The 25,748-nt window shown below is 39.8% G+C and overlaps 1 protein-coding gene across 1 annotated transcript in view; it reads left to right on the forward strand.

The window, feature by feature from the left end:
* Positions 1-25,748, forward strand: part of LOC139761485 (uncharacterized) — a 419,732-nt gene that overhangs the window by 206,343 nt on the left and 187,641 nt on the right. The window contains 4 exon segments of the mRNA XM_071685744.1: positions 4,869-5,045; positions 17,322-17,435; positions 18,493-18,561; positions 24,683-24,783. Of these exon segments, the coding sequence (XP_071541845.1) occupies positions 4,869-5,045; positions 17,322-17,435; positions 18,493-18,561; positions 24,683-24,783 (461 nt within the window).

Raw genomic sequence — 25,748 nt, forward strand, 5'->3', positions numbered from 1 at the left:
TCCACACATTTGTCATTGCTCCGTGACTCACTTCTGCTTCCATGGTTCCATCTGCTGTTAGGTCCACTCCCAGATATCTAAAACACTTCACTTCCTCCAATTTTTCTCCATTCAAACTTACATCCCATTTAACTTGTCCCTCAACCCTACTGAACCTAATAACCTTGTTCTTATTCACATTTACCCTCAACTTTCTCCTTTCACACGCTTTTCCTAACTCAGTCACCAAACTGCAGTTTCTCACATGAATCAGCCACTAGAGCTGTATCATTGGCAAACAACAACTGACTCGCTTCCCAGGTCCTATCATCTACAAGAGACTGCATACTTGCCCCCTCTCTACAAAACTCTTGCATTTACCTCCATAACCACCCCATCAGTAAACAAATTAAACAATTTTGGGGACATCACTCACCCCTGCCACAGACCAACATTCACTGGGAACCAATTGCTCTCCTCTCTTCCTGCTCATACACCTGCCTTACATCCTTGGTAAAAAAATTTCCCTGCTTCTAGCAACTTACCTCCCACACCATATACTCTTAAAACCTTCCTTAAAGCATCTCTATCAACCCTATTCTATGCCCTCTCCAGATCCATAAATGTTACATACAAATCCATTTGTTTTTCTGTGTATTTGTCACATTCATTCTTCAAAGCAAACACATTATCCACTCATCCTCTACCACTTCTGAAACCACACTGCTCCTCCCCAATCTGATGCTCTGTACATACCTTCACCCTCTCAATCAATACCCTCCCATATAATTTCCCAGGAATACTCAACAAACTTATGCCTCTGTAGTTTGAACACTCACCTTTTTCCCCTTTGCCTTTGTACAATGGCACTATGCATGCATTCCGCCAATCCTCAGGCACTTCATCATGATCCATACATACACTGAATATCTTTATCAGCCAATCAACAACATAGTCACCCCGTTTTTTAATGAATTTCTCTGCAGTACCATCCAAACCCGCCACCTTGCCAGATTTCATCTTCTGCAAAGCTTTCACTACCTCTTCTCTCTTCACCAAATCATTCTCCCTGACCCTCTCACTTCATACACCACCCTGACCAAAACACCCTATATCTGCCACTCTATCATCAAACATTCAACAAACCTTCAAAATACTCACTCCATCACTATCTGTTATCTTTTCCCCAATTGCTCCCTTCACTGATGTTCCCATTTGTTTTCTTGCCTTATGCACATTATTTACCTCCTTCCAAAACATCTTTTTATTCTTCCTAAAATTTAATGATACTCTTTCACCCCAACTCTCATTTGCCCTCTTTTTCAACTCATGCACCTTTCTCTTGAGCTCTTGCCGCTTTCTTTTATACATCTCCCAGTCATTTATACTTCTTCCGTGCAAATATCATCTGAAAGCCTCTCTTTTCTCTTTCACTAATAATCTTACTTCTTCATCCCACCACTCATTACCCTTTCTAATCTACCCACCTCCCACCTTTCTCATACCACATGCATCTTTTGCGCAAGCCATCACTGCTTCCCTAAATACATCCCATTCCTCAACCACTCCCCTCATGTCATTTACTCACCTTTGCATTCAAATCACCCATCACTATAACCCGGTCTCGTGCATCAAAACCACTAACACACTCATTCAGCTGCTTCCAAAACACTTGCCTCTCATGATCTTTCTTCTCATGCCCAGGTACATATGCATCAATAATCACTCATCTCTCTCCATCAACTTTCAGTTTTACCCAATCAATCTAGAGTTTACTTTCTTACACTCTATCACATACTCCCACCACTCCTGTTTCAGGAGTAGTGCTACTCCTTCCCTTGCTCTTGTCCTCTCACTAACCCCTGACTTTACTCCCAAGACATTCCCAAACCACTCTTCCCCTTTACCCTTGAGCTTCGTTTCACTCAGAGCCAAAACATCCAGGTTCCTTTTCCTCAAACATACTACCTATCTCTCCTTTTTTCTCATAGTGGTTACATCCACACACATTTAGACACCCCAATCTGAGCCTTCGAGGAGGATGAGCACTCCCCGCGTGACTCCTTCATCTGTTTCCCCTTTTAGACAGTTAAAATACAAGGAGGGGAGGGTTTCTGGCCCCCTGCTCCCGTCCCCTTTAGTCACCTTCTACGACACATTAGGAATGCGTGGGAAGTATTCTTTCTCCCCTATCCCAAGGGATAAAGAAGCATTATATGATTACATATTAATCGATAGGCATATTAAAGAGAGACTTTTGGATGTGAATAAACTAAGAGGGGCAGCTGGTGGGATGTATGATGACTATCTTGTGGAGGTGAAGTTGAAGATGTGTAGAGGTTTTCAAAAACGAGGAGACTAAGTTGGGGAGAAGAGAGTGGTGAGAGTAAGTGAGCTTGGAAAGGGGACTTCTGTGAAGAAATACCAGGAGAAATCGAGTGTTGGATTTCAAAAGGTGGGAGCAAATGAAGTGAAGGGAGTGGGTGAGGAATGGAATGTATGTAAGGAAGTAGTGATGGCATGTTCAAGATGTGCATGTGGCATGAGAAAGGTGGGAGATGGGCAGATTAGAAAGGGCAGTGAGTGGTGGGATGAAGCAAAGTTGCTAATGAAAGAGAAAAGTGAGGCATTTGGACAGTACTAACAAGGAGGGAGTGCAAATGGCTGGGAGATTTATAAAAGTGTCAGGAGGTCAAGAAGAAGGTGCAGGAGTTGGAAAAGAAAGCAAATAAGTGTTAGGTAGAGAGAGTATCACTGAACTTTAGGGACAATAAAAAGATGTTTTGGAAGGAGGTAAATGATGTGGGAACATCAGTGAAGGGGGCAAAGGGGAAGTGATAACAGGTAGTGCTGGAGTAAAGAGGAGATGGAGTGAGTATTTTGAAGGATTGTTGAATGTGATTGACAGTAGAGTGGCAGATGTAGGGTGTTTTGGTCGGGATGGTGTGCGAAGTGAGAGAGTCAGGGAAAGTGATTTGGTGAAGAAGATGAATTCTCGCAAGGCAGCAGGAGTAGATGGTACTTCAGTTGAATTTATTAAGGAAGGGGGTGACTGTGTTGTTGATTGGTTGGTAAGGATATTCATTGTATGTATGGATCATGGTTAAGTGCCTAAGGATTGACAGAATGCATTCATAGTGCCATTGTACAAGGGCAAAGGGATAAGGCATAAGTTTGTTGAGTATACCTGGAATGTCAAATGGGAGGGTATTGATTGAGTGGGTGAAGGCATGTACACAGCACCAGATTGGGGAGAACCAGTGTGGCATCAGAAGTGGTAGAGGTTGTGTGGATCTGGTGTTTGCCGTGAGAATGTGTGGGAGAAATATTTAGAAAAACATATGGATTTGTATGTGGCATTTTATGAATTGGGGAAGGCATGTGATAGGGTTGATAAAGGTGTTTTTTTTTTTTTTGTGGAAGATTTTAAGAATATATGATGTGGGAGGTAAGTTTCTAAAAGCAATGAGAAGTTTTTATCAAGGATGTAAAGTAGGTATACTAGTAGGAAGAGAGGAGAGTGATTGGATCCTGTGAAGATCGGCCTGCAGCAGGGGTATGTGATGTCATAATGGTTCTTTAGTTTGTTTATGGATGGGGTGGTTAGGGAAGTAAATGGAAGAGTTTTGGTGAGAGGGGCGGGTAAGTGAGTCAGTTGTTGTTCACCAATGATACAGTTTTGGTGGCAGAATCGAGTGAGAATCTGCAGAAGTTGGTGATGAGTTTAGAAGAGTGTGTGAAAGGAGAATGTTGAAGGTAATTGTGAATAAAAGCAATGGTATCAGGTTCAGCAGGGTTGGGGAACAAGTTAGGTGGGATATAAGTTTGAATGGAGAAAAATTGGAGGAAGTGAAGTATTTTAGATATCTGGAAGTGGACTTGGCAGCAAATACAACCATGGAAGTGGAAATGATTCAGAGGGTAGGGGAGGGGGACAAAGTTTTAGGGGGCGATGAAAAATGTGTGGAAAGAGAGAACGTTATCTCAGAGAGCAAAATTGGTATGTTTTAAGGAATAGTAGTTCCAACAATATTATATGGTTGCAAGGCATAGGCTATAGATAGGGTTGTGCAGAGGAGGGTGGATATGTTGGAAATGAAATGTTTAAGGACAGTATGTGGTGTGAGATGGTTTGATCAAGTGAATAATGAAAGGGTAAGAGAGATGTGTTGTAATGAAAGAAGTGTGTTGGGAGAGGAGATGAGGATGTTTTTTCTCCTGTAACCCTGGACAAAATTTGGACACTGGAAGGTCTTCAAAATTTGGGCTGTGGGGCATCCAGTATTCATGGTGGCCAGGTTTGGGAAAATATTTTGTATATGAGCTATAGTTATACACATGATTAAATGTTGCTCATCCATTAATTTTAACATCAAGGAGATTTAACCCATTTACTGTGACCAGGGATATAGACCATCTGTTGTGTGGTTGGGGAGATGAAAAAAATGAGAGATATAAGAAACACATTTTTATTTTTTTACTTTGTACTTCTCTGTGGTTACAAAAAAAATGTAGCACTCTGCAAAGTAGCACAGTTGCTATAACATCAGCTAGTTATTGCTGCTAGAGGTATGAGTATGCTATGATGATTTTTAAGTTTCTGTTATATCAATACTGTGCAATATTTTTTGTGTAAACACTTTTATTTATTTGTGTTAACGTACATTAAAGATGAAAAGTGGACAAAAGTCTAGGCATGAGGCAAATATTAGGTAAACCACAGTCTTGGTGCATGGCAGTGGGGTTAAAGTGTTTGTACCTTGGCTGTGTGCTAACATTTAATGAAATTCCTACCATACTATGGGCTTATTTATTTTGATATTCAATATATTTTTTTTCATATTATCTACTCTTCTCGGTTTTGGTTCAGCATTTATATTTATTTCTAGATGAGCTATGCATTGGGACCAGTAGTAGCAGCATTCCACTTTGAAGTGGACTACAACCAACACCGACCCTTCAACATTACAGTGGAAATGTATGGTGGCTATGACGCTCACCGTGCTGGAATTTCATTTTATACTACTTCAGACCAAGACTGGCAAAATTTCACAGGCAGAAGTAATGTGAGCTTATACTGTTGACATCCCTTGTCATATCTGTTTAATTCATATTACATAATCATGCACTGCAAAGAGGCAAAATTTAAGCATTTCACCCTATGTATAAAATACTTGTGCATATATTTTGAGCCTTCCTGTTGGGCATCCAATAAGAGCTTAAGGGAAGATAAGGATTAGACGAAGTTTGAACTATATGAAGAAGACAAGCATAATATTGTTTGCTTTAACCCCTTAACATCCCATTAAGTTACTATTTTGAACCCTCAAAATTTTGATTTTTTTAAGTTGTTTATAAAATGTATTGGACCTTAGTTGCAAAGATAGTCATTTAACAGTGAAGAATATCACTTAATTTAACTGTATTTTCAATCCACTGTGATATTATGAAGAGTATCTCTTTAGATGTTTCAGCAGAACCCATTTAAACATACAGCAGTAAGGCCTGAATGTGGAGTTATCACTGCGCATGTTTTATTGTTTATTTTACGTGCACTTGAAGTATTGATTACTGATTATCATTATGTTTTATGTTATATAACAAATCATTTGATATGATCAGTATGATTCATTTTTTTCATAACTGTTAAACTATAAGATTGTGTAAAATTACCAGCAATGTGAGCATACAGTGTTGTCAAGGTCAGACAGGCACTTATAATGCTGTCTCCACCATTGGTGGAAAACCTTCTCCTGCCTCATTTTGTTCAACTTTTGATGCTGAAGTTGTTACTCTCCATGAAATCACACCCTACGTGATCCAAAGACAAATCATCATCACCACAAAATTCAGGATTGTATTTCTCTCAATCCTCAAGATGTAGCGGAAAGTCACTTGGTTTCCTTCCTAGATAACTCAAAAATGTGACACCATTAGCAAGGCTGGAGGATGACTGACCATAAGAAGAAATGTTATGCACTGCCACCTCAGCCACCACCTGTGCTCAATGGATGCCTTTAGAATTAAGGCATAGAAATAAGTACACAAATATCCATATAGAGACATTACTCAGCTCAGGTAAATATTTGTCTGGAGGTGTTAAATGTAGTATGCTGCAAATTGTTTAACATATACATAAAAGGTATCATCTATATAAGAAAGTAGATATCAAAAGTAACAGTAGAGAGACAAGGAGAGATTTTTACAGTGTTTTTTATTGATATTACAGTTACAAAAATTATCCCTGGGATAGGGGAGAAAGAATTCTACCTTCATATTCCCTGCATGTCGTAGAAGGCTACTGAAGGAGGTTGGAGTGTATGTGTGAAGGAGAGAGAGAGAGAGAGAGAGAGAGAGAGAGAGAGAGAGAGAGAGAGAGAGACCCTCCCCCTGGATTTCAATTTCTAAAAGAGGGAACAGGAGCCAGGCAGGGAGTACTCATTCTCCTTGAAGGCTCAAGATGGGGTGTCTGAATGTTTGTGGATGTAACCGAGATGAGAAGAAATGAGAGATAGGTAGTATGTTTGAGGACAGGAACCTAAATGGCTTAACTTTGAGTGAAACAAAGCTCAAGGATAAAAGAGAAGAATGATTTGGGTTTGTTTTAGGTGTAAAGTCAGGGGTTGGTGTGAGAGCAAGAACTAAGGTAAAGGTAGAACTACTGCTGAAACAGGAGTTGTAGGAATGTGATAGCGTAAGTAAATGAGCTCCAGACTGTTGTGGGTAGAATTGAAAGTAGCATGCAAGAGATAGGTGCTTATTAGTGGCTGTGCACCTAGCCATGGAAAGGAAGTTCATGAAAGGCAAGTGTTTTGGGATCAACTGAGTGAGTGTGTCAGCAGTTTTGATGCAAGAGACTTGGTATTAGAGATTTTTTTTTTTTTTTTTGCTTTGTCGCTGTCTCCCGCACTTGCGAGGTAGCGCAAGGAAACAGACGAAAGAAATGGCCCAAACCCACCCCCATACACATGTATATACATACGTCCACACACGCAAATATACATACCTACACAGCTTTCCATGGTTTACCCCAGACGCTTCACATGCCTTGATTCAATTCACTGACAGCACGTCAACCCCGGTATACCACATCGCTCCAATTCACTCTATTCCTTGCCCTCCTTTCACCCTCCTGCATGTTCAGGCCCTGATCACACAAAATCTTTTTCACTCCATCTTTCCACCTCCAATTTGGTCTCCCTCTTCTCCTCGTTCCCTCCACCTCCGACACATATATCCTCTTGGTCAATCTTTCCTCACTCATTCTCTCCATGTGCCCAAACCATTTCAAAACACCCTCCTGCTCTCTCAACCACGCTCTTTTTATTTCCACACATCTCTCTTACCCTTACGTTACTTACTCGATCAAACCACCTCACACCACACATTGTCCTCAAACATCTCATTTCCAGCACATCCATCCTCCTGCGCACAACTCTATCCATAGCCCACGCCTCGCAACTGTACAACATTGTTGGAACCACTATTCCTTCAAACATACCCATTTTTGCTTTCCGAGATAATGTTCTCGACTTCCACACATTCTTCAAGGCTCCCAGAATTTTCGCCCCCTCCCCCACCCTATGATCCACTTCCGCTTCCATGGTTCCATCTGCTGCCAGATCCACTCCCAGATATCTAAAACACTTCACTTCCTCCAGTTTTTCTCCATTCAAACTCACCTCCCAATTGACTTGACCCTCAACCCTACTGTACCTAATAACCTTGCTCTTATTCACATTTACTCTTAACTTTCTTCTTTCACACACTTTACCAAACTCAGTCACCAGCTTCTGCAGTTTCTCACATGAATCAGCCACCAGCGCTGTATCATCAGCGAACAACAACTGACTCACTTCCCAAGCTCTCTCATCCCCAACAGACTTCATACTTGCCCCTCTTTCCAGATGGGTGGTGTAAATGCAAAGGGGAGTAATGTGGCAATCGATGGTGTAACTGGGGGATATGGGGCATTCAGTAAAGTGAATGGAAATGGTGAACATCTTGTGGAGTTATGTGCTGAAAAAGGTCTAGTGATTGGGAATACATGGTTAAAAAGAGGGACATATACAAGTTTACCTTTGTAAGAAAGGTGGTCATTATTGGATTTACTAATTGACAGACATGCAAAAGTGAGACTTTTGCATGTGAATGTGTTGAGGGGGTCCAGCTGATGGGATTTTTGTTCATTAACTTGTGGAGGTGAAGGTGAAGATTTGTGGATTTTTGGAAAACAGGGAACATTATGGGTGAGAAGGGAGCAGTGAAAGTCACTGAGGTTGGAAAAGAGGCTTGTGTGAAGAAATACCAGGAGAGATTGAGTGTATCATGACAAACAGTGAGAGTAAATGAAGCTAGGAAAGTGGATGAGGAAAGCAAGGTATTTAGGGAAATAATGCTAGCATGTGTGAGAGAATCGTATGGCATGCTTAAGGTTGGAGGATGGTAGGTTAGAAAAGGTAATTAGTGATGGGATGACAATGTGAAGTTAATAGGGAAGGAGAAAAGAAAGGTATGTGGGTGTTACTTAGAGGAAAGGAGGTCTGGAGGTCAATAAGAAAGTCCAGGGGTTGAAAGAGAGGGCAAATGAGAGTTGGGGTGAGCGGGTTTCCATAAATTTCAGGAAGAATGAGAAAATGTTATGAAAGGAGTTTATTAGTTTGCAAGAAACAAAAGACATCTAATGGGAACATAGTGAAGGGGCAGATAAGGAAATGGTAATAGGTTTTGATGAAGTGAGGAGGAGATTGCATGGGCATTTTGAAGGATGTTGAATGTGTTTAATGATAGGTTGGCAGATGTAGGTTTTATGGGTCGATGTGGTATGAAAAAATGAGAGAATCATGAAATGTTATTTCATGAAGAGTGAAGAGGTGGTGAAAGCCTTGCATAATATGAAATGTGTCATGGTGGCTGGAGTGGATGATATTACAGTTGAATTTTTGAAGAAAGTGGGTGACTCTGTGGGTGGTTGGTTTGTTTGGATTTTCATTGTTGGTGTGGATCATGGTTAGGTGCCTGAGGATTGGTGGAATGCATATATAGTGCCATTGTATGGGTGTATGGGAACTTAAAGGTCAGTGTTCAAGCTACTGAGGTATAAATTTGTTGAGCACACCTGTTGATTTGTATAGAAGAAGAGTGATTGAGTGGGTGAAGGCATTTACAGAGCAGACTGGAGAGGAACAGTGTGGTTTAAGAAGTGGTGGAGGATGTGTTTAGCAGGTGTATGCTTTACAGAGTGTGTGTATGAAATGATTTGAGACACATGGATTTGCATGTGGCATTCATGGATCAGGAGAAAGCATATCAATATTTGTGTGTAAAATGCTTAGAGAAACGTGGCAATTATGGATCTGGAGAAAGCATATGATAGGGTTAATAGAGATGCATTTTTGAAAGTCTTCAGGATATATGGTGAGGAATCAGAGCAGCTAGAAGCAGTGAGAAGTTTTTGTCATGGGTGTAAGGCTTGTATTTGAGTAAGAAGAGAGGAGTGAGTGGCTCCAGGTTAAGGTTAGTCTGCAGCAGGGGTGTGTGATGTCCCCCATGGCTGTTTGATTTTTTTATTGTTGGGATGGTGAGGAAGGTAAATGCAAGAGTCTTGGAGAGAGTGGCAAATATGCAGTTTTTAGAGGATAAGGGGAGCCTGGGAAATAAGTCAGTTGTTGTTTGTTGATGATACAGTATTGGTGGCAGATTTGAGTGAGTTCGGATGAGTGTGTGAAAGGAGGAAGTTGAGAGTAAATGTGAATTTGGAAGAATGTGTGAAAGATAGAAAGGAAAGCAAATGTAAATGAAAGCAAGGTAAGTAGATTTAGCAAAGTAGAAGGAGAGGTGTGTTAGGGTCTGAGTTTGAATGGAGAAAAATTGGGGCAAGTTAAGTGTTTTATATAACTGGGAGTGGACATGGCAGCAAATGTAACCATGGAAGTGAGGCAAAGGGTAGGTAAGAGGGCGAAGGCTCCTTGAGTACTGAAGAATGTGTTGAAAGAGAGATGATTATCTGAGAGTGTGAGAATAGGTATGTTTGAAGGTGTAATAGTCCCAAAAATGTTGTATAGATGTAAAGTCTGGGCTATAGATTATTTTTTGCAGAGGAGGGTAGAAGTGTTGAAAAGAATTGTTTTAGGACAACATGTGGTATGATGTGTTTGATTATGTTATAAAAGGGTAAAAGAGAGGTGGAGTAATAAGATTGTGGTTGAAAGAGCTGTAGAATATGTGCTGAAATGGTTTATACGTATAGAGAGAATGGATGATGAGAGGTTGACAGAGAGGCTGTATATGTCAGAAGTAGAGGGAACAAAGACATTCAAATTAGAAATGGAAGAATGGAGTGAAAATGGAGATAGGGGTCTGAACATGTAGAAGAGTGAAAGATGGGATAGAATGAATGGAACAGTGTGGTATAAACTGGTTGGTTTGCTGCCAATTGACTGAACTTGGGTATGTGAAGCAGCCAGAGTAAACCATGCAAAGGTCTGCGGGGCACAATTGTGGATAGGGAGCTGTGGTTTCAGTACATACCATGTGACAGCTAGATAATGGATGTTATCAAATGCGGCCTTTCCTCATCTGCTCCTTGTGCTACCTCGCTAATTTGGAAGACACTGATCAAGTATGAAAAAAATGGGCATGAAAATTCTTCATGTAACAAATGATCTTCAAAAGGTAGAATTTTTCAGCCTTACAATCACCGAGACCAGAGATGCATCAAACAAAGCTTATGATGGGTTGCTGAAAACTTTATGTGCTATGAAGACTGTAAGTACCAGATGGAAAAAATTACTCAACCTCCATATCCAGTCATTGAGACCTGCTTCTGAGATCAAATCTCTCATTAAGCAAGTGTAGAGGACAGTGTTATGATGGCTGCTTTACAGTGACTAGAGCTAAAAAGGTGTTGCTACCTCATCAAGAGAAAGGGGCCAAGTTGTATATACACTTAGTTATGGGCCATGTGTAAACTTGCCTGTCTTGATACCATGAAGAATTTAGAAAAGAACATGGGATGCAGTTGATTTAGATAATGAAATGAAATCATGAAAAAATATCTCCAAAAAGCAAGAGTATATTTATGACCATAGAGAGCCACCCACCATCAGAAAGTATTTCACATGGAGTTAGATTGCTATGCTGAACAAGATGTGTCTGTAAGGGTCATTGTCTCTGGAGTATCATGGTTAATTACAGCAAATTTTGGGAGATATGGAATTGTTGCCTCACCAATAATCTAAGTCTGATATTCAAATTCAAGTTACAGGAGTTAAAAGTCACATGGAGTTGTCCAATTTCCAGTTTGGTGCCATTCGCATTCAGAAGATCGTGCAACATGTTAACAGTCTTGAGTAGTATGCTCCAATGAGAAAGGTTGCACAATCCCAAGGAAAATGAAAGTCTTCACACATTTAGACTCCTTTTTTATTATAATGGTGCATCAGCTTATTACCCAGACACTTAGATCATTTCAGGAAAATTTACTCTGAAACATTGGATTTGATATGTCATATGGTCAGGGACAGATTTAATTAAAGTAATTTTAAAACTTACATAAAAATTGAGAGCATACTTCTAGGTGCATTCGACTCTGAAAACACTTTTTACTGTTTTGTTTATTTTCTTGAAATTTGCAGTTGCAGATTCACAAAAAAATCAGAGCACATCTGAACAAAGAACACAGCAAATGGCTAACACTAGTAGGTCTTTCATAGGTGGTAGCATAATGTGAGGGGCCTTCTAAAGATGTTGAAAGTAGAAATGGAGGAGGCTATGAATGTTTTGAGACAACTCATCATTCCTGCTATAGATGTCACCAGTGAGCATGCTTTCAATGCAGTAAGACAAGTTAATACTATTTGAGAACAGCAATGAAGCAACAGTGCCTAAATCATCTTATGAGTACCTCTGCTCATAAGAAAAACTTGATAGACAATTATAAAAGAAATTGCAAATAACTCTTAAACTGATGGTGAACATTGCTTATATTTCCTTGAAAGATTCTATGATACGATGACTGAATAATTAACTCTGTCTTCTTTGCTTATTTGCATCTCTCTCCAAGGATTTTGATATATTAGTAATTGTCAGTTTTGGGCTATTTTACTTTTTTAAATATTTTGTGTCCGTAAAAAAGTACCTTATAAGATTCTTTTAATTGCTTGTACAGGAATTGTGCTACAGTAAGCAAAAATTTCTCGTATGATTACAGGTACACAACTGAATTCCCAGCAACTGATGGTTTGGCACCTCCTTTAGTCCGGACAAAATTACATGAGGGAACTTGAAATTACCATGGCCACCAGACTAGTTTACTGAGCGGCCACAGATGGCATTGTGTGTAGGGAGCGCTTATTTACATTCTTTACACTGCATTTGTTGGTGGTGATACCGCAATTCTGTGAAATTCTTCACTTATTTTGCTTAAATTCAACCCTAGCTATGGCTTCCAAGACACGAGAGTGTCAATCGTGGTGTCAAACGTAAGCACCAATCCATATCAATCCAAGGTAACGTAGAACTGTTGAAAAAAATGGACCGTGGTGTTTTGGTGCGTAAGCTGTGTGACATTTACAGTATTGGTTCATCAACTGTTTATGATGTAAAGAAGCAAGGGGAGAAAATATTGAGATTCTATGCAGACAGCGATTCCAAGAAGCAAATGATGATTAGAAAAACTATGAAAGATGGTAAGAGTACTGAGCACGATCTAGTGATGATGGAATGGTTTCGACAGCATTGGAGTGATGGAGTGGGCTTGTCAGGTCGCATGATAATGGACCAGGCTAAGTTTTTCCATAAAGAACTTAAATTACATGAGTGTGACTGTAGTGAAGGATGGCTTTAAAGATTCAAGAAGCGTCATAGAATTTCCATGAATAAAGTGTGCGGAGAAAAGCGGTCTGCAAACCACGAAGGAGCTGCTGAGTATGTGAACGAATTTGTAAAACTCATAGCTGATGAGCACCTCAGTCCTGAGCAGGTGTATAAGTACCTGTATTTCATTCATTTAATTTACATTTAATATTTGCTTAATTTGAATTTCTAGCTGTCCATGGTATACTTTAAACACGTGGGAGATGTATAGTTAGTGGATTAGAGGTATGTTGATGAATTATTATTATGTGACCATGGTTGGTCCGGCAAAATGGTTAATCCAGCATGGCTTTGGAACCAAGAGTGCTGGAAAATCGATGGTGTACCTGTACCTATTTATGGTGTATGGAAAAAGAGTTTTACACTCATAGAACCATTTTATTGCCCATTTCTATCCCCATACATTTTACATTTCTGTTTATGATTCACATATACTACATCCTTGTTCAGTTTATTCCACTCATCCACCACTCTTATGCTATAAAGGTACATGATCACATATTTTTTAACAAGTTTCTTACTTAATTTCATGTCGTATCCTCTGGTCGTACTCACCATAATCTCTCGAAGAACTGTTCACTGTCTGCATCATCAGTCTGTTTTGAACACTTAGATTTCTTTTATCAGGTCATTCCTCATGCTTCTCTCTTCTATGATTGGCAAACCTTTTCTTGTAACTGATCTTCCTCATAACTCTAATTCCATCTTTACTGCTGTGCCCCGTACCTTTTCTGTTAGCTATTTGTTCAGTGACGAAACTTGAGAAGCATATGTTAGCTTTAGCTTATGTATGATGTGAACAGCTTAATGAATATTTCCTTATCTTTCTATTTATATCTCTGATGCCTGTTCCCTCAAGGAGCCCCCATCAAATGTGTGGCCCCAGCAAAAGAGTCTCCACTTATCTTTGTCCTTACATGCCTCCCTCATATACACCATTTCACACATCCCTTTCCCATTTCTCTCCCTCCAGTACTCTTCCACTCTATATCTCCATGTCACAGGTGGTCTTCCTTTCACACCAACCCCCTTTAATCATACTATCAGACACTCTCCTTGTAAAGCTCCCATCTTGCATTCTTTTCATATGCCCAGACCATCTCAAAGTATTAGGTATCACCCAATACCACTCCACAATTCATTCCCTTTGCATTCCCTGCCACACCAGATCTTTCACACACCTCATTAAGTTCTTCATTACATCTAGTCACACCACATACTTCTCTCAAATAACTCATCTCTACAGCCTGGATTCTTAACCGTTGTGACTCATCCCATGTCCATGTTTTGGCTGCCTACCAGGGTCGGTAGGAATATTCTGTCCCTTAATCCTTTCTTAAGGGACCTAATGACTCGTGTTCTCTGTACTGCTCTCTCCTTTATCTCTCCTACCATATCACCAAGCTTACCGTAAGATAACTCCAAAATACTTAAACTCTGTCACCTCTTCCAGTCTTTCTCCCTTCTACATTTATAACAAAGTTTAGCACATGTCCTCCTGTAATTCTATAGGGCTTTGCAAAATGTATACTTTCATTCTCTTTCCTTTCAAACGCCCTATCCATGAACTTATATGCAACTGTACTGTATTCCAGCAGACAGTTTGTCTCCTTTCCTGTTCTCTTAAGGTAGGTCTCTGGCGGTAGGTTAGGGACAATGTCTACCTCCAAATGTCTCTCACACACAGATTCATATGGTTTATATCCTGCTGGGTATTATTGATATTGAGGCCATTTTTACACTGTTTTACCCATACTGTAGTCGACACATCAGTTACCACAAACTTTAAATTTCATTACAGTGTATATTGATTTCTAATGTCATTGTAGAGTTAGATTTTGCTACACTTTATCCTTGCTCTGAACAACAATGATCACAGTCTAGTGCTTGAAATAGAAAATATGTTTTTTGAGTAGTACCTTTGTACAAAGGCAAAGGGGATAAAGATGAGTGTTCAAACTAGAGACATAAGCCTGTTGAGTATTCATGGGAAATTATATGGGAGGGTATTGATTGAGAGGGTGAAGGCATGTACAGGGCAGCAGATTGGGAAAGAGCAGTGTGGTTTCAGAAATCGTAGAGGATGTGTGGATCAGTTGTTTGCTTTGAGAAATACTTAGAAAAACAGACGGATTTGTATGTAGCATTTATGGATCTGGAGAAGGGATATGATAGGGTTGATAGAGATGCTTTGTGGAAGGTTTTGAGAGTATATGGTGTGGGAGGTAAGTTGCTAGAAGCAGTGAAAAGTTTTTACCAAGGATGTAAACATGTGTATGAGTAGGAAGAGGAGAGTGATTGGTTCCAAGTGAGTGTCGGTTTGCAGCAGAGGTGTGTGATGTCCCCATGTTTGTTTAATTTTATTATGGACGGGGTGGTTAAGGAGGTGAATGCAACAGTTTTAGAGAGGGGCAAGTATGCAGTTTGTTGTGGATGAGAGGGCCTAGGAAGTGAGTCAGTTGTTGTTTGCTGATGATACAGCTTTAGTGGCTGATGCGAGTGAGAAACTGCAGAGGTTGATGACTGAGTTTGGAAAAGTGTGTGAAAGGAGAAAGTTGAGAGTAAATGTGAATAAGAACGAGGCTATTAGGTTCATTAGGGTTGAGGGACAAGTTAATTGGAATGTAAGTTTGAATAGAGAAAAACTGAAGGAAGTGAGCGGTTTAGATATCTGGGAGTGGACTTAGCAGTGGATGGAAGCGGAAGTGAGTCATAGGATGGGGGAGGGGGTGGTGTTCTGGGAGCAATTAAGAATGTGTGGAAGAAGAGTGTGTTATCTCAGAGAGCAAAAATGGGTATGTTTGAAGGAATAGTAGTTCCAACAATGTTATATGGTTGAAAGGCATGGGCTATAGATAGGGTTGTATGGAGGAGGGTGGATGTGTTGGAAATGAAATGTTTGAGAACAATATGTGTTGTGAGGTGGTTTGATTTAGTAAGTAATGAAAAGGTAAGAGAATGTTTGGAAATAAAAAGAATGTGGTTGAGAGAGCAGAATAGGGTAGTTTGGATGTATGGAGAGAATGAGTAAGGAAAGATTGACCAAATTGGAGGTAGGAGGATGGAGTGAAAAAGATTTTGAATGATTGGGACCTGAACATACGGGAGGGTGAGAGGCATGCAAGGAATAAAGTGAATTGGAACGATGCGGTATACCGGGGTCAACGTGCTGTCGATGGACTGAACTAGGGCATGTGAAGTGTCTGGGGTAAACCATGGAAAGTTTTGTGGGGCCTGGATGTGGATAGGCGAGCTGTGGTTTCATTACATTACACATGACAGCTAGAGACTGAATGTAAATGAATGTGGCCTTTTTTTGTCTGTTTTCCTGGCACTACCTTGCTGAAGCATTGGATAGTGATGCTATTTCCTGTGTAGTTGGGTAGCAGCAGGAGTGGATGAAGGCAAGCAAATATTAATATGTACATGTTTATATATGTATATGTCTGTATATGTATGTGTGTGTACATGTTGATATGTATATGTATGTATATGGGTGTTTATGTGTATATATGTGTATATGAGTGGCTGCGCCATTCTTTGTCTGTTTCCTGGCACTACCTCGCTGATGCAGGAAACAGCAATTAGGTATGATAAAGAAAAATCCTTTAAAGGTTCTTTGATTGTTCTTTGGCATATTGTAATGCTTCCAAGGTCATTAGCTGAAAATGGAATTCAGAATAATATTTTTTAACATGGGAGGGCCAAAGAATGATGTAGTTCATGAATATCAAAATTTGAAATGCCCTCCCTCTGTAATGAGGGTACTGTTGGCCCTGAAAACATGAAAAATCTATTGTAGTGTAAATTTGGTTAAAATGGTTATGTGCTCTGAGAACTTTCATACATAAAATGAGTAAAATGTGTATTGAAATTTGTCAATTTTTTTATGATTTTCAGTGTGGTGTAAATGAGCTGTGTAAAGCTCATTGCATCTACAGTGCTGGTAAATAGTTTTTAGGAATTTGATGCATAATTTTCTGCTAAGACTGCTTAATGTTATTGTTTTATCCTACTCACTGTTGAAAGATAGTAAGATTTTATGGTTGACAAGTTGCAGCTTCAATTATATTTTCTTAAGAACATTACATAATGTTTATTTATGATATTATTAGAAGGTGGTGTAGCATAGCAGTTAGTGTTCCTGACCATAATGCATTCGTAGGCTGCCCAGGGTCAAGTGCATATATTCGAATGCTTGTTGCAGCAGTCAGTCCACAGTCAACCCAACTGTTCATCCACCCCTTGGGGTTGGTTGGTAGAATGGGTACCTGGCTCAGGCTAGGGTATATGTAGCCATCTCAGCTAATGTTAGAAAAAAAATTCTGTAGCAAGTTACATCAAATTGTTTCAGGAAAAGGGATTTATACTTCAATTTTTTGAGAATCTAAATGTTTGAGTAGTCAACTGTGTTTTAGGCTGCCAATGGATTATTACTTTTATTAGTTGATTCTAATTTTTTTCAGCTTAAATGGTTTGAATGGTCATACAGCATTGAGCACCAGGCTATTTTGATGGCTTCCAAGAAAAGTGTGAAATTCATTTTGGAGAGCAGCAGATTCATTGAAATTACAACTGAGGTAGGGGATATACATATTTGTTGTCATACAAGTAATGTGTTTAAACTTTTTGTTTGATTTGTTATTTTTCTTTTGACATCATCAAACTGGTTTAAGAAAAATATATGATCAAGTCATCCCTTACTCCTCTCTTCCATCATGAAAGATTTATGGCCTTCAACTTCAACTTAGCTCTTTTGATTCTGGTCCTAACTTTGTCATCACTCTTTTGGGCCTTCTCTATTAGTTCAGTATGCTTTAAGAATACTGAACACACTTGAGAGGCATAATCCATGAACATATTAAGGTATGAGTCCTCTACTCCTAGCAGGTCATTTACATAAATCAAGAAGAGCACTGGTCCTGAACCTAGACCTGTGTTATATATTTATTGACCCAATCCCATTTTGATAAGACGCCTATGACAAATGGCCTTTGTTTCCTTCCACTAATGTAATTTTCTGTCTGCTGAAGCAGTCTTCCCCTTAATTCTGCCTGAAGATCCAGCTTCTTTACCAGTCTTCTATTTGGTAAAGTGTCAAATGCTTTGAAGCAGTCCTGATAGAAACAATCCATGCATTCTTCCCTCATCTATGAAACAAGGCTCACTGTCTCATAGATGTGTAGGAGGTTTGTTGCATATGATCTTTCTCTGAATCTATGTTGCCTTTAACTTGAGTAGTTTCCCCTTTGCAAATGATTGTTCTATGCTCTATGGTTATCTTTTCATATATTCTGTAGACTGCGTTCTTTAGAGAGATTAGTCTTTGTGGTACAACTTCCTTTTCTTCCTTTTTTTAAAGACAGTTATAACATTTGCCCTCTTCCTATCCCTTAGCACCTTTCCTTCCCCCAGTGATATCTTGAACGACATATCAAGTGGCTTGTCAAGCGTATCTGCACACTTCTACAACATTTGGAGAAATTTCAGCATAACCATTAGTATTATTTGGGTTAGTACCTTAAGCCCTACTGATCTAATTAGATTTAGCAATGGTGTAGATGTACAGAATTTTACAAGAGTCTGGAATCTACCCACTTGCAGGATGTATAAGTCCTTCATATTTTCTGATTTCAGATGTCTCCAAACTTACTTCTTCAGTTTTTGATGTGGAATGGTCCTGATAATGAAGACCCAGCTCTCCAGGTAATATTGGCTTTATGTCTCAGTATCCATTAGGAATGAATATTGTAGATGTAATGTCGATGACCAGGGACTAACATCCCATTGACTCTTAGAGAAGGTTTCCTTTCCATGCTTGAAATTTCATTTTTTTCACGTTTAAAAAGATATATTTAACCTTGTGATTTCAAAGACATTCCTAGAACAGTGAAAAGATAATTACTTCAGAAATAAATTTTGTCTACTACATGCACTTCAGTAATGTATAGAAGTTTCATCACAGTTTGCTAAAAAGTGTGAAAGTAAGGCCTGATTTTCGAGTGAGTTTCCCTGTGCAAGTTTTCTTTTTTATTCAATTCCATCTATCTATATCTCTGACACCTTTCCTATTGGCATTCCCTCAAAGGGATGGCTATGGCAATAAATTTGCCATGACAAGTGAATTCCAGTGCTGCTTCTTAGTCTTTAGTGCCTCACCCTTAATAGGTCATTGGCAGAGGGCAACTCTAACTGAGTGTTTGTTGAGGTTTCTACCAAATTATCATGCTGACTGCTTCTATCTAATACTCTTGCCAACTACTTCAATAGGTAGCAACTGCCAATACTAAACTTTTTATGGTATGTCATGAATGAAGAAAAAGAACAAAATAAAGATGAACAAACATTTAAACAAAGTGCATAAGAATTATCCATAGAGAATGGATTTATTAAGTGCCTGAATGAAATTCTTTTATCATGGATGTTTGTTGAGGTTTCTACCTAATGTTCCTGCTGACTGCTTCTATCTGGTACTCCTACCAACTACTTCAAGAGTTAGCAACTGCCATTTCTGAATTTTTTATGGTATTTCATGAATGAAGAAAAAGAACAAATAAAGATGAACAAACATTTACACAATGTGTATGAAAATTATCCAGAGAGAATGGAATTGTTAAGTGCCTGAATGAAATTCTTTTATCATGGATGTAATTTCTCCTCAGGGTAAAAAAGGGTGCGAATTGATAAACATGACAAAGTTTTTCCAGTATAATCAGTGTGATTCATTGGTGATTTTTTGTAATATTTTTGAAAGTCTTTAAAATTACCAGTTGCACCACTCAGATGCAATGGTCACATGGTTACTGACAGCACTGCCACCACTTCTAGAAATATCCTCTGCTTCATCTTGGTCAACTTTCAGCACTGGAAAAGTCATTGTTCATGAAATCACTCTCCAAATGATTTGAAGATTGTCCTGTAAGTCTAGGTCAAAGCCACTCAGTTTCCTTCCTAGAGAATTCATGAACATTTTGTCATTGAAATGGCTGAAGGTTGACCAGATGTAGAGAGAAATCATCATGCACTGCCACTCCAATCACTATCTAGGCTTGTTACACAACCTTGAAGAACATGTTCATGAGTCATCCTAAAAGCCCACCAAAGGGAATTTTGAAGAGGAATATACAGGTGCCTACTCTCCCTGTGGGTGTACACAGTGTGCATTGCTCACACCTTCCCTAAGCTCTACCCAGACATGTGACATAGGAAGCCCACACCTCCCTCTACCAAATCTGGAGTTATAATATTGATTTTTTTTTTTTTTTTTTTTTTTTTTTTATACTTTGTCGCTGTCTCCCGCGTTTGCGAGGTAGCGCAAGGAAACAGACGAAAGAAATGGCCCAACCCCCCCCCCCCATACACATGTACATACACACGTCCACACACGCAAATATACATACCTACACAGCTTTCCATGGTTTACCCCAGACGCTTCACATGCCTTGATTCAATCCACTGACAGCACGTCAACCCCTGTATACCACATCGCTCCAATTCACTCTATTCCTTGCCCTCCTTTCACCCTCCTGCATGTTCAGGCCCCGATCACACAAAATCTTTTTCACTCCATCTTTCCACCTCCAATTTGGTCTCCCTCTTCTCCTCGTTCCCTCCACCTCCGACACATATATCCTCTTGGTCAATCTTTCCTCACTCATTCTCTCCATGTGCCCAAACCATTTCAAAACACCCTCTTCTGCTCTCTCAACCACGCTCTTTTTATTTCCACACATCTCTCTTACCCTTACGTTACTTACTCGATCAAACCACCTCACACCACACATTGTCCTCAAACATCTCATTTCCAGCACATCCATCCTCCTGCGCACAACTCTATCCATAGCCCACGCCTCGCAACCATACAACATTGTTGGAACCACCATTCCCTCAAACATACCCATTTTTGCTTTCCGAGATAATGTTCTCGACTTCCACACATTTTTCAAGGCTCCCAAAATTTTCGCCCCCTCCCCCACCCTATGATCCACTTCCGCTTCCATGGTTCCATCCGCTGCCAGATCCACTCCCAGATATCTAAAACACTTCACTTCCTCCAGTTTTTCTCCATTCAAACTCACCTCCCAATTGACTTGACCCTCAACCCTACTGTACCTAATAACCTTGCTCTTATTCACATTTACTCTTAACTTTCTTCTTCCACACACTTTACCAAACTCAGTCACCAGCTTCTGCAGTTTCTCACATGAATCAGCCACCAGCGCTGTATCATCAGCGAACAACAACTGACTCACTTCCCAAGCTCTCTCATCCCCAACAGACTTCATACTTGCCCCTCTTTCCAGGACTCTTGCATTTACCTCCCTAACAACCCCATCCATAAACAAATTAAACAACCATGGAGACATCACACACCCCTGCCGCAAACCTACATTCACTGAGAACCAATCACTTTCCTCTCTTCCTACACGTACACATGCCTTACATCCTCGATAAAAACTTTTCACTGCTTCTAACAACTTGCCTCCCACACCATATATTCTTAATACCTTCCACAGAGCATCTCTATCAACTCTATCATATGCCTTCTCCAGATCCATAAATGCTACATACAAATCCATTTGCTTTTCTAAGTATTTCTCACATACATTCTTCAAAGCAAACACCTGATCCACACATCCTCTACCACTTCTGAAACCGCACTGCTCTTCCCCAATCTGATGCTCTGTACATGCCTTCACCCTCTCAATCAATACCCTCCCATATAGTTTACCAGGAATACTCAACAAACTTATACCTCTGTAATTTGAGCACTCACTCTTATCCCCTTTGCCTTTGTACAATGGCACTATGCACGCATTCCGCCAATCCTCAGGCACCTCACCATGAGTCATACATACATTAAATAACCTTACCAACCAGTCAACAATACAGTCACCCCCTTTTTTAATAAATTCCACTGCGATACCATCCAAACCTGCTGCCTTGCCGGCTTTCATCTTTCGCAAAGCTTTTACTACCTCTTCTCTGTTTACCAAATCATTTTCCCTAACCCTCTCACTTTGCACACCACCTCGACCAAAACACCCTATATCTGCCACTCTGTCATCAGACACATTCAACAAACCTTCAAAATACTCATTCCATATTGATACCTGGCAAATTTTTGTTCTTGTCAGGATGATGCAATGATGTAATAAAAGAAAATGGTAAGGATTCATATGATGTACTTTGGTGATCCAGGATTTCATAAATCTGCATTTTAATGGCTTCTTGTCTCCAGTAATTATTGGTTTGGAATTGAGATGCACTTACATATTTTTGTAGGTAGTAATTGGTCGGCAGCCAACAACCAGGGAATTACATTACCAGTGCTACCCGCTTGAGTATCAGGAGGGTTAGTGACTGATTCGTGGTGATCCAGCATTTCAGTGGTTGTCGTGGTTGTCATGTTGCTCTCCTCTGACCCAGGCAGCTGTCTTATCTCTCTGCTTCACCCACATGTAGACTATTGGCATTCTGTCCACAAACATACAGTCGCTCCATGTCATACATAACTATTGATACACTTAACTCACACAGCTCATTCTTCATAACTCTAGATTTTCTTGTGGTGAGCACTGTGCTAGCCCTGTCTTTTCACAAAATAGTAGGAGCAATAGATAGTAGCAGTAAGTAGGAACATTTAGGCAGGAGCAAGCAAGGTTATTAGGTTTGGCAGGGTTGATGGACAGGTTAGTTGGGGTGTGAGTCTGAGTGGAGAAAAGTTGGAAGAAGTGAAGTTTTTTAGATACCTGGGAGTGGAATTTGGCAGCGAATGGAACCATGGAAGTGGAAACAAATCATAGGATGGTGAGGGGATGAAGGTTCTTAAAGGTTGTTATCAAGGGGTGCAAAAATGGGTGTGTTTGAAGATATAGTTGTCCCAACAGTATTTTATTTTGATGAGAGGCATAGGCTTTAGATGAGGATTTGGGGAGGAGGGTGGATGTGTTGAAAGTGAAATATATGCTGACAGGGAAATAATGCAAATGAGTGGGAGATGTATAAAAGAAAGAGGCAGGAGGTCAAGAGAAAGGTGCAAGAGGTGAAAAAGAGGGCAAATGAGGGTTGGGGTGAGAGAGTGTCATTAAATTTAAGGGAAAATAAAAAGATGTTTTGGAAGGAGGTAAATAAAGTGCGTAAGACAAGGGAACAAATGGGAACTTCAGTGAAGGGGGCTAATGGGGAGGTGATAACAAGTAGTGGTGATGTGAGAAGGAGATGGAGTGAGTATTTTGAATGTTTGTTGAATGTGTTTGATGATAGAGTGGCAGATATAGGGTGTTTTGGTTGAGGTGGTGTGCAAAGTGAGAGGGTTAGGGAAAATGATTTGATAAACTGAGAAGAGGTAGTAAAAGCTTTGTGGAGGATGAAAGCCGGCAAGGCAGTGGCTTTGGATGGTATTGTAGTGGAATTAATAATAGGGTAAGAGAGATGTGTGGTAATAAAAAGAGTGTGGTTGAGAGAGCAGAAGAGGGTGTTTTGAAATGGTTTGGTCTCATGGAGAGAATGAGTGAGGAAAGATTGACAAAGAGGATATATGTGTCAAAGGTGGAGGGAACGAGGAGAAGTGGGAGACCAAATTGGAGGTGGAAAGATGGAGTGAAAAAGATTTTGAGTGATCGGGGCCTGAACATGCAGGAGGGTGAAAGGCGTGCAAGGAATAGAGTGAATTGGAACGATGTGGTATACCGGGGATGACGTGCTGTCAATGGATTGAACCAGGGCATGTGAAGCATCTGGGGTAAACCATGGAAAGTTCTTTGGGGCCTGAATGTGGAAAGGGAGCAGTGGTTTTGGTGCATTATTACATGACAGCTAGAGACTGAGTGTGAACAAATGGGGCCTTTGTTGTCTTTTCCTAGCGCTACCTCGCGCACATGAGGGGGGAGGGGGTTGTTATTTCATGTGTGGTGAGGTGGTGATGGGAATGAATAAAGGAAGACAGTATGAATTATGTATATGTGTATATATGTATGTGTCTGTGTGTGTATATATATGTATACGTTGAGATGTATAGGTATGTATATTTGCGTGCGTGGATGTGTATGTATATACATGTGTATGTTGGGCCATTCTTTCGTCTGTTTCCTTATGCTACCTCGCTAACGCGGGAGACAGCAACAAAGCAAAATAAATAAATAGATAAAAAAATATTATTTAATGTGAGATGGTTTGATCCAGTAATTGATAAAAGGGAAAGAGAGAGGTATTGTAATAAAAGTATTGTGGAAGAGAGACCTGAAGAGGATATGTTGAAATTGTTTGGACATATGGAGAGAATGAATAAGGAAAGGGGAACAAATAGGATATATGTGTCAGAAGTGGAAGGAACAGGAAGACGGAGACCAAATTGGAGATGTAAGGATGGAATGAAAGAGACTTTAGCTAATCTGGGCCTGAACATGCAGGAGTATGAAAGGTGTGTATGGGAGAGAGTGACTTGGAATGATATGGTATGCAGGGGTTGACATCCTGTCAGTGGGATAAACCAGAGAATGTGAAGTGGCTGGGTTAAACCACAGTAAGGTCTGTGGGTCCTGGTTCTGGATAAGGAGCTGTGGTTTTGGTGCATTGCATGTGACAACTTATAGATGGATAAGAGTGAATGTGGCCTCTCTTTGTCTGTTTCTTGCCTTACTTTACTAATGTGGTAAACAGTGATGAAGCATAAAAAAATATCATCATCTTGTCTGAGTTTTGTAAACTGTACAATTTAAGATATATGTATCTTTGTCTAGTATAAGTAATCAAATAGTTCATTAATTTCATTTACTTTATTAGTATTAGAGAATTTGAATATATGCTCAACTTAATTTTTTTTCAGGTAGCAGTTGAAAAGAAGGTATTAGCTGAGTATGAGATATTTCAAGCTAATATTACAACTGGCGAAGACTGCCTCTTTCAAACTGTGATTAGAATGACAAGGTTTGTCATGCTTGGTTCTTGCAGAGAACTTTTCATTTATATTGATTTTCAAAATAAAGAAATGTCTTATGGAGATTTTTTAATTGTAAAGTAGTCAGAAATGGTAAAAATTAGTTGGTTAGGGAAATATCTTTGGATTCATTTGGTTTGAGAAATAAATAGAATTTTGCTGAAAATATCTGCCACAGAGGTAAATGTATTGTGACTAGAAAATTGAAAATTTATATTTTGAATGAAAAAAAGCAGTAAATTTGTTTGCTAAAAATACTGGGGTTGATATAGATGCTTTGTGGAAGGTGTTGAAAAGCTGCTAGAAGCAGTGAGAAGTTTTATCAAGGATGTAAGGCTTGTGCATGAATAAGAAGAGAGGAGAGTGAATGGTTCCAAGTGAAGATTGATCTGCAGTAAGGATGTGTGATGTCCCCATGGTAGTTTAATATATTCATGGATAGGATGGTGAGGGGTGTAAATGCAAGTCTTGGAGAATAGGGTGAATATGCAGTCTGTAGTGGATGAGAGGGTCTGGGAAGGGAGTCAGTTGTTGAAACTGCAAAAGATGGTGAGTTTGGAAGAGTATGTGAAAGGAGAAAGTTGAGACTGATTTTGAATAAAAACAAAGTTATCAGGTTCAGTAGGGTTAAGGGACAAGTTAGTTGTGGTGTGAGTTTGAATGGAGAAAAATTAGAGGAAGTGAATTTTAGATACCTGAGAGTGGGCATGGCAGCAAAAGGTACCATGGAAGTGGGAGTGAGTCATAGGGTGGGGGAGGAGGTAAAGGTTCTAGAAGCACTTAAGAATGTGTGGAAAGAGGGAGCGTTTCCTGGGAGGGCAAAAATTTATATATTTGAAGGAATGATAGTCCCAGCAATGTTTTATGGTTGTGAGGCACAGGCTATGGGTAAAGCTTTGAGGAAGAGGGTGGATATGTTGGAAATGAAATATTTGATGACAGCATATGGCAACAG

Source organism: Panulirus ornatus, chromosome 40 (genome assembly GCF_036320965.1).
Source record: "Panulirus ornatus isolate Po-2019 chromosome 40, ASM3632096v1, whole genome shotgun sequence".
Classification (NCBI taxonomy): domain Eukaryota; kingdom Metazoa; phylum Arthropoda; class Malacostraca; order Decapoda; family Palinuridae; genus Panulirus; species Panulirus ornatus.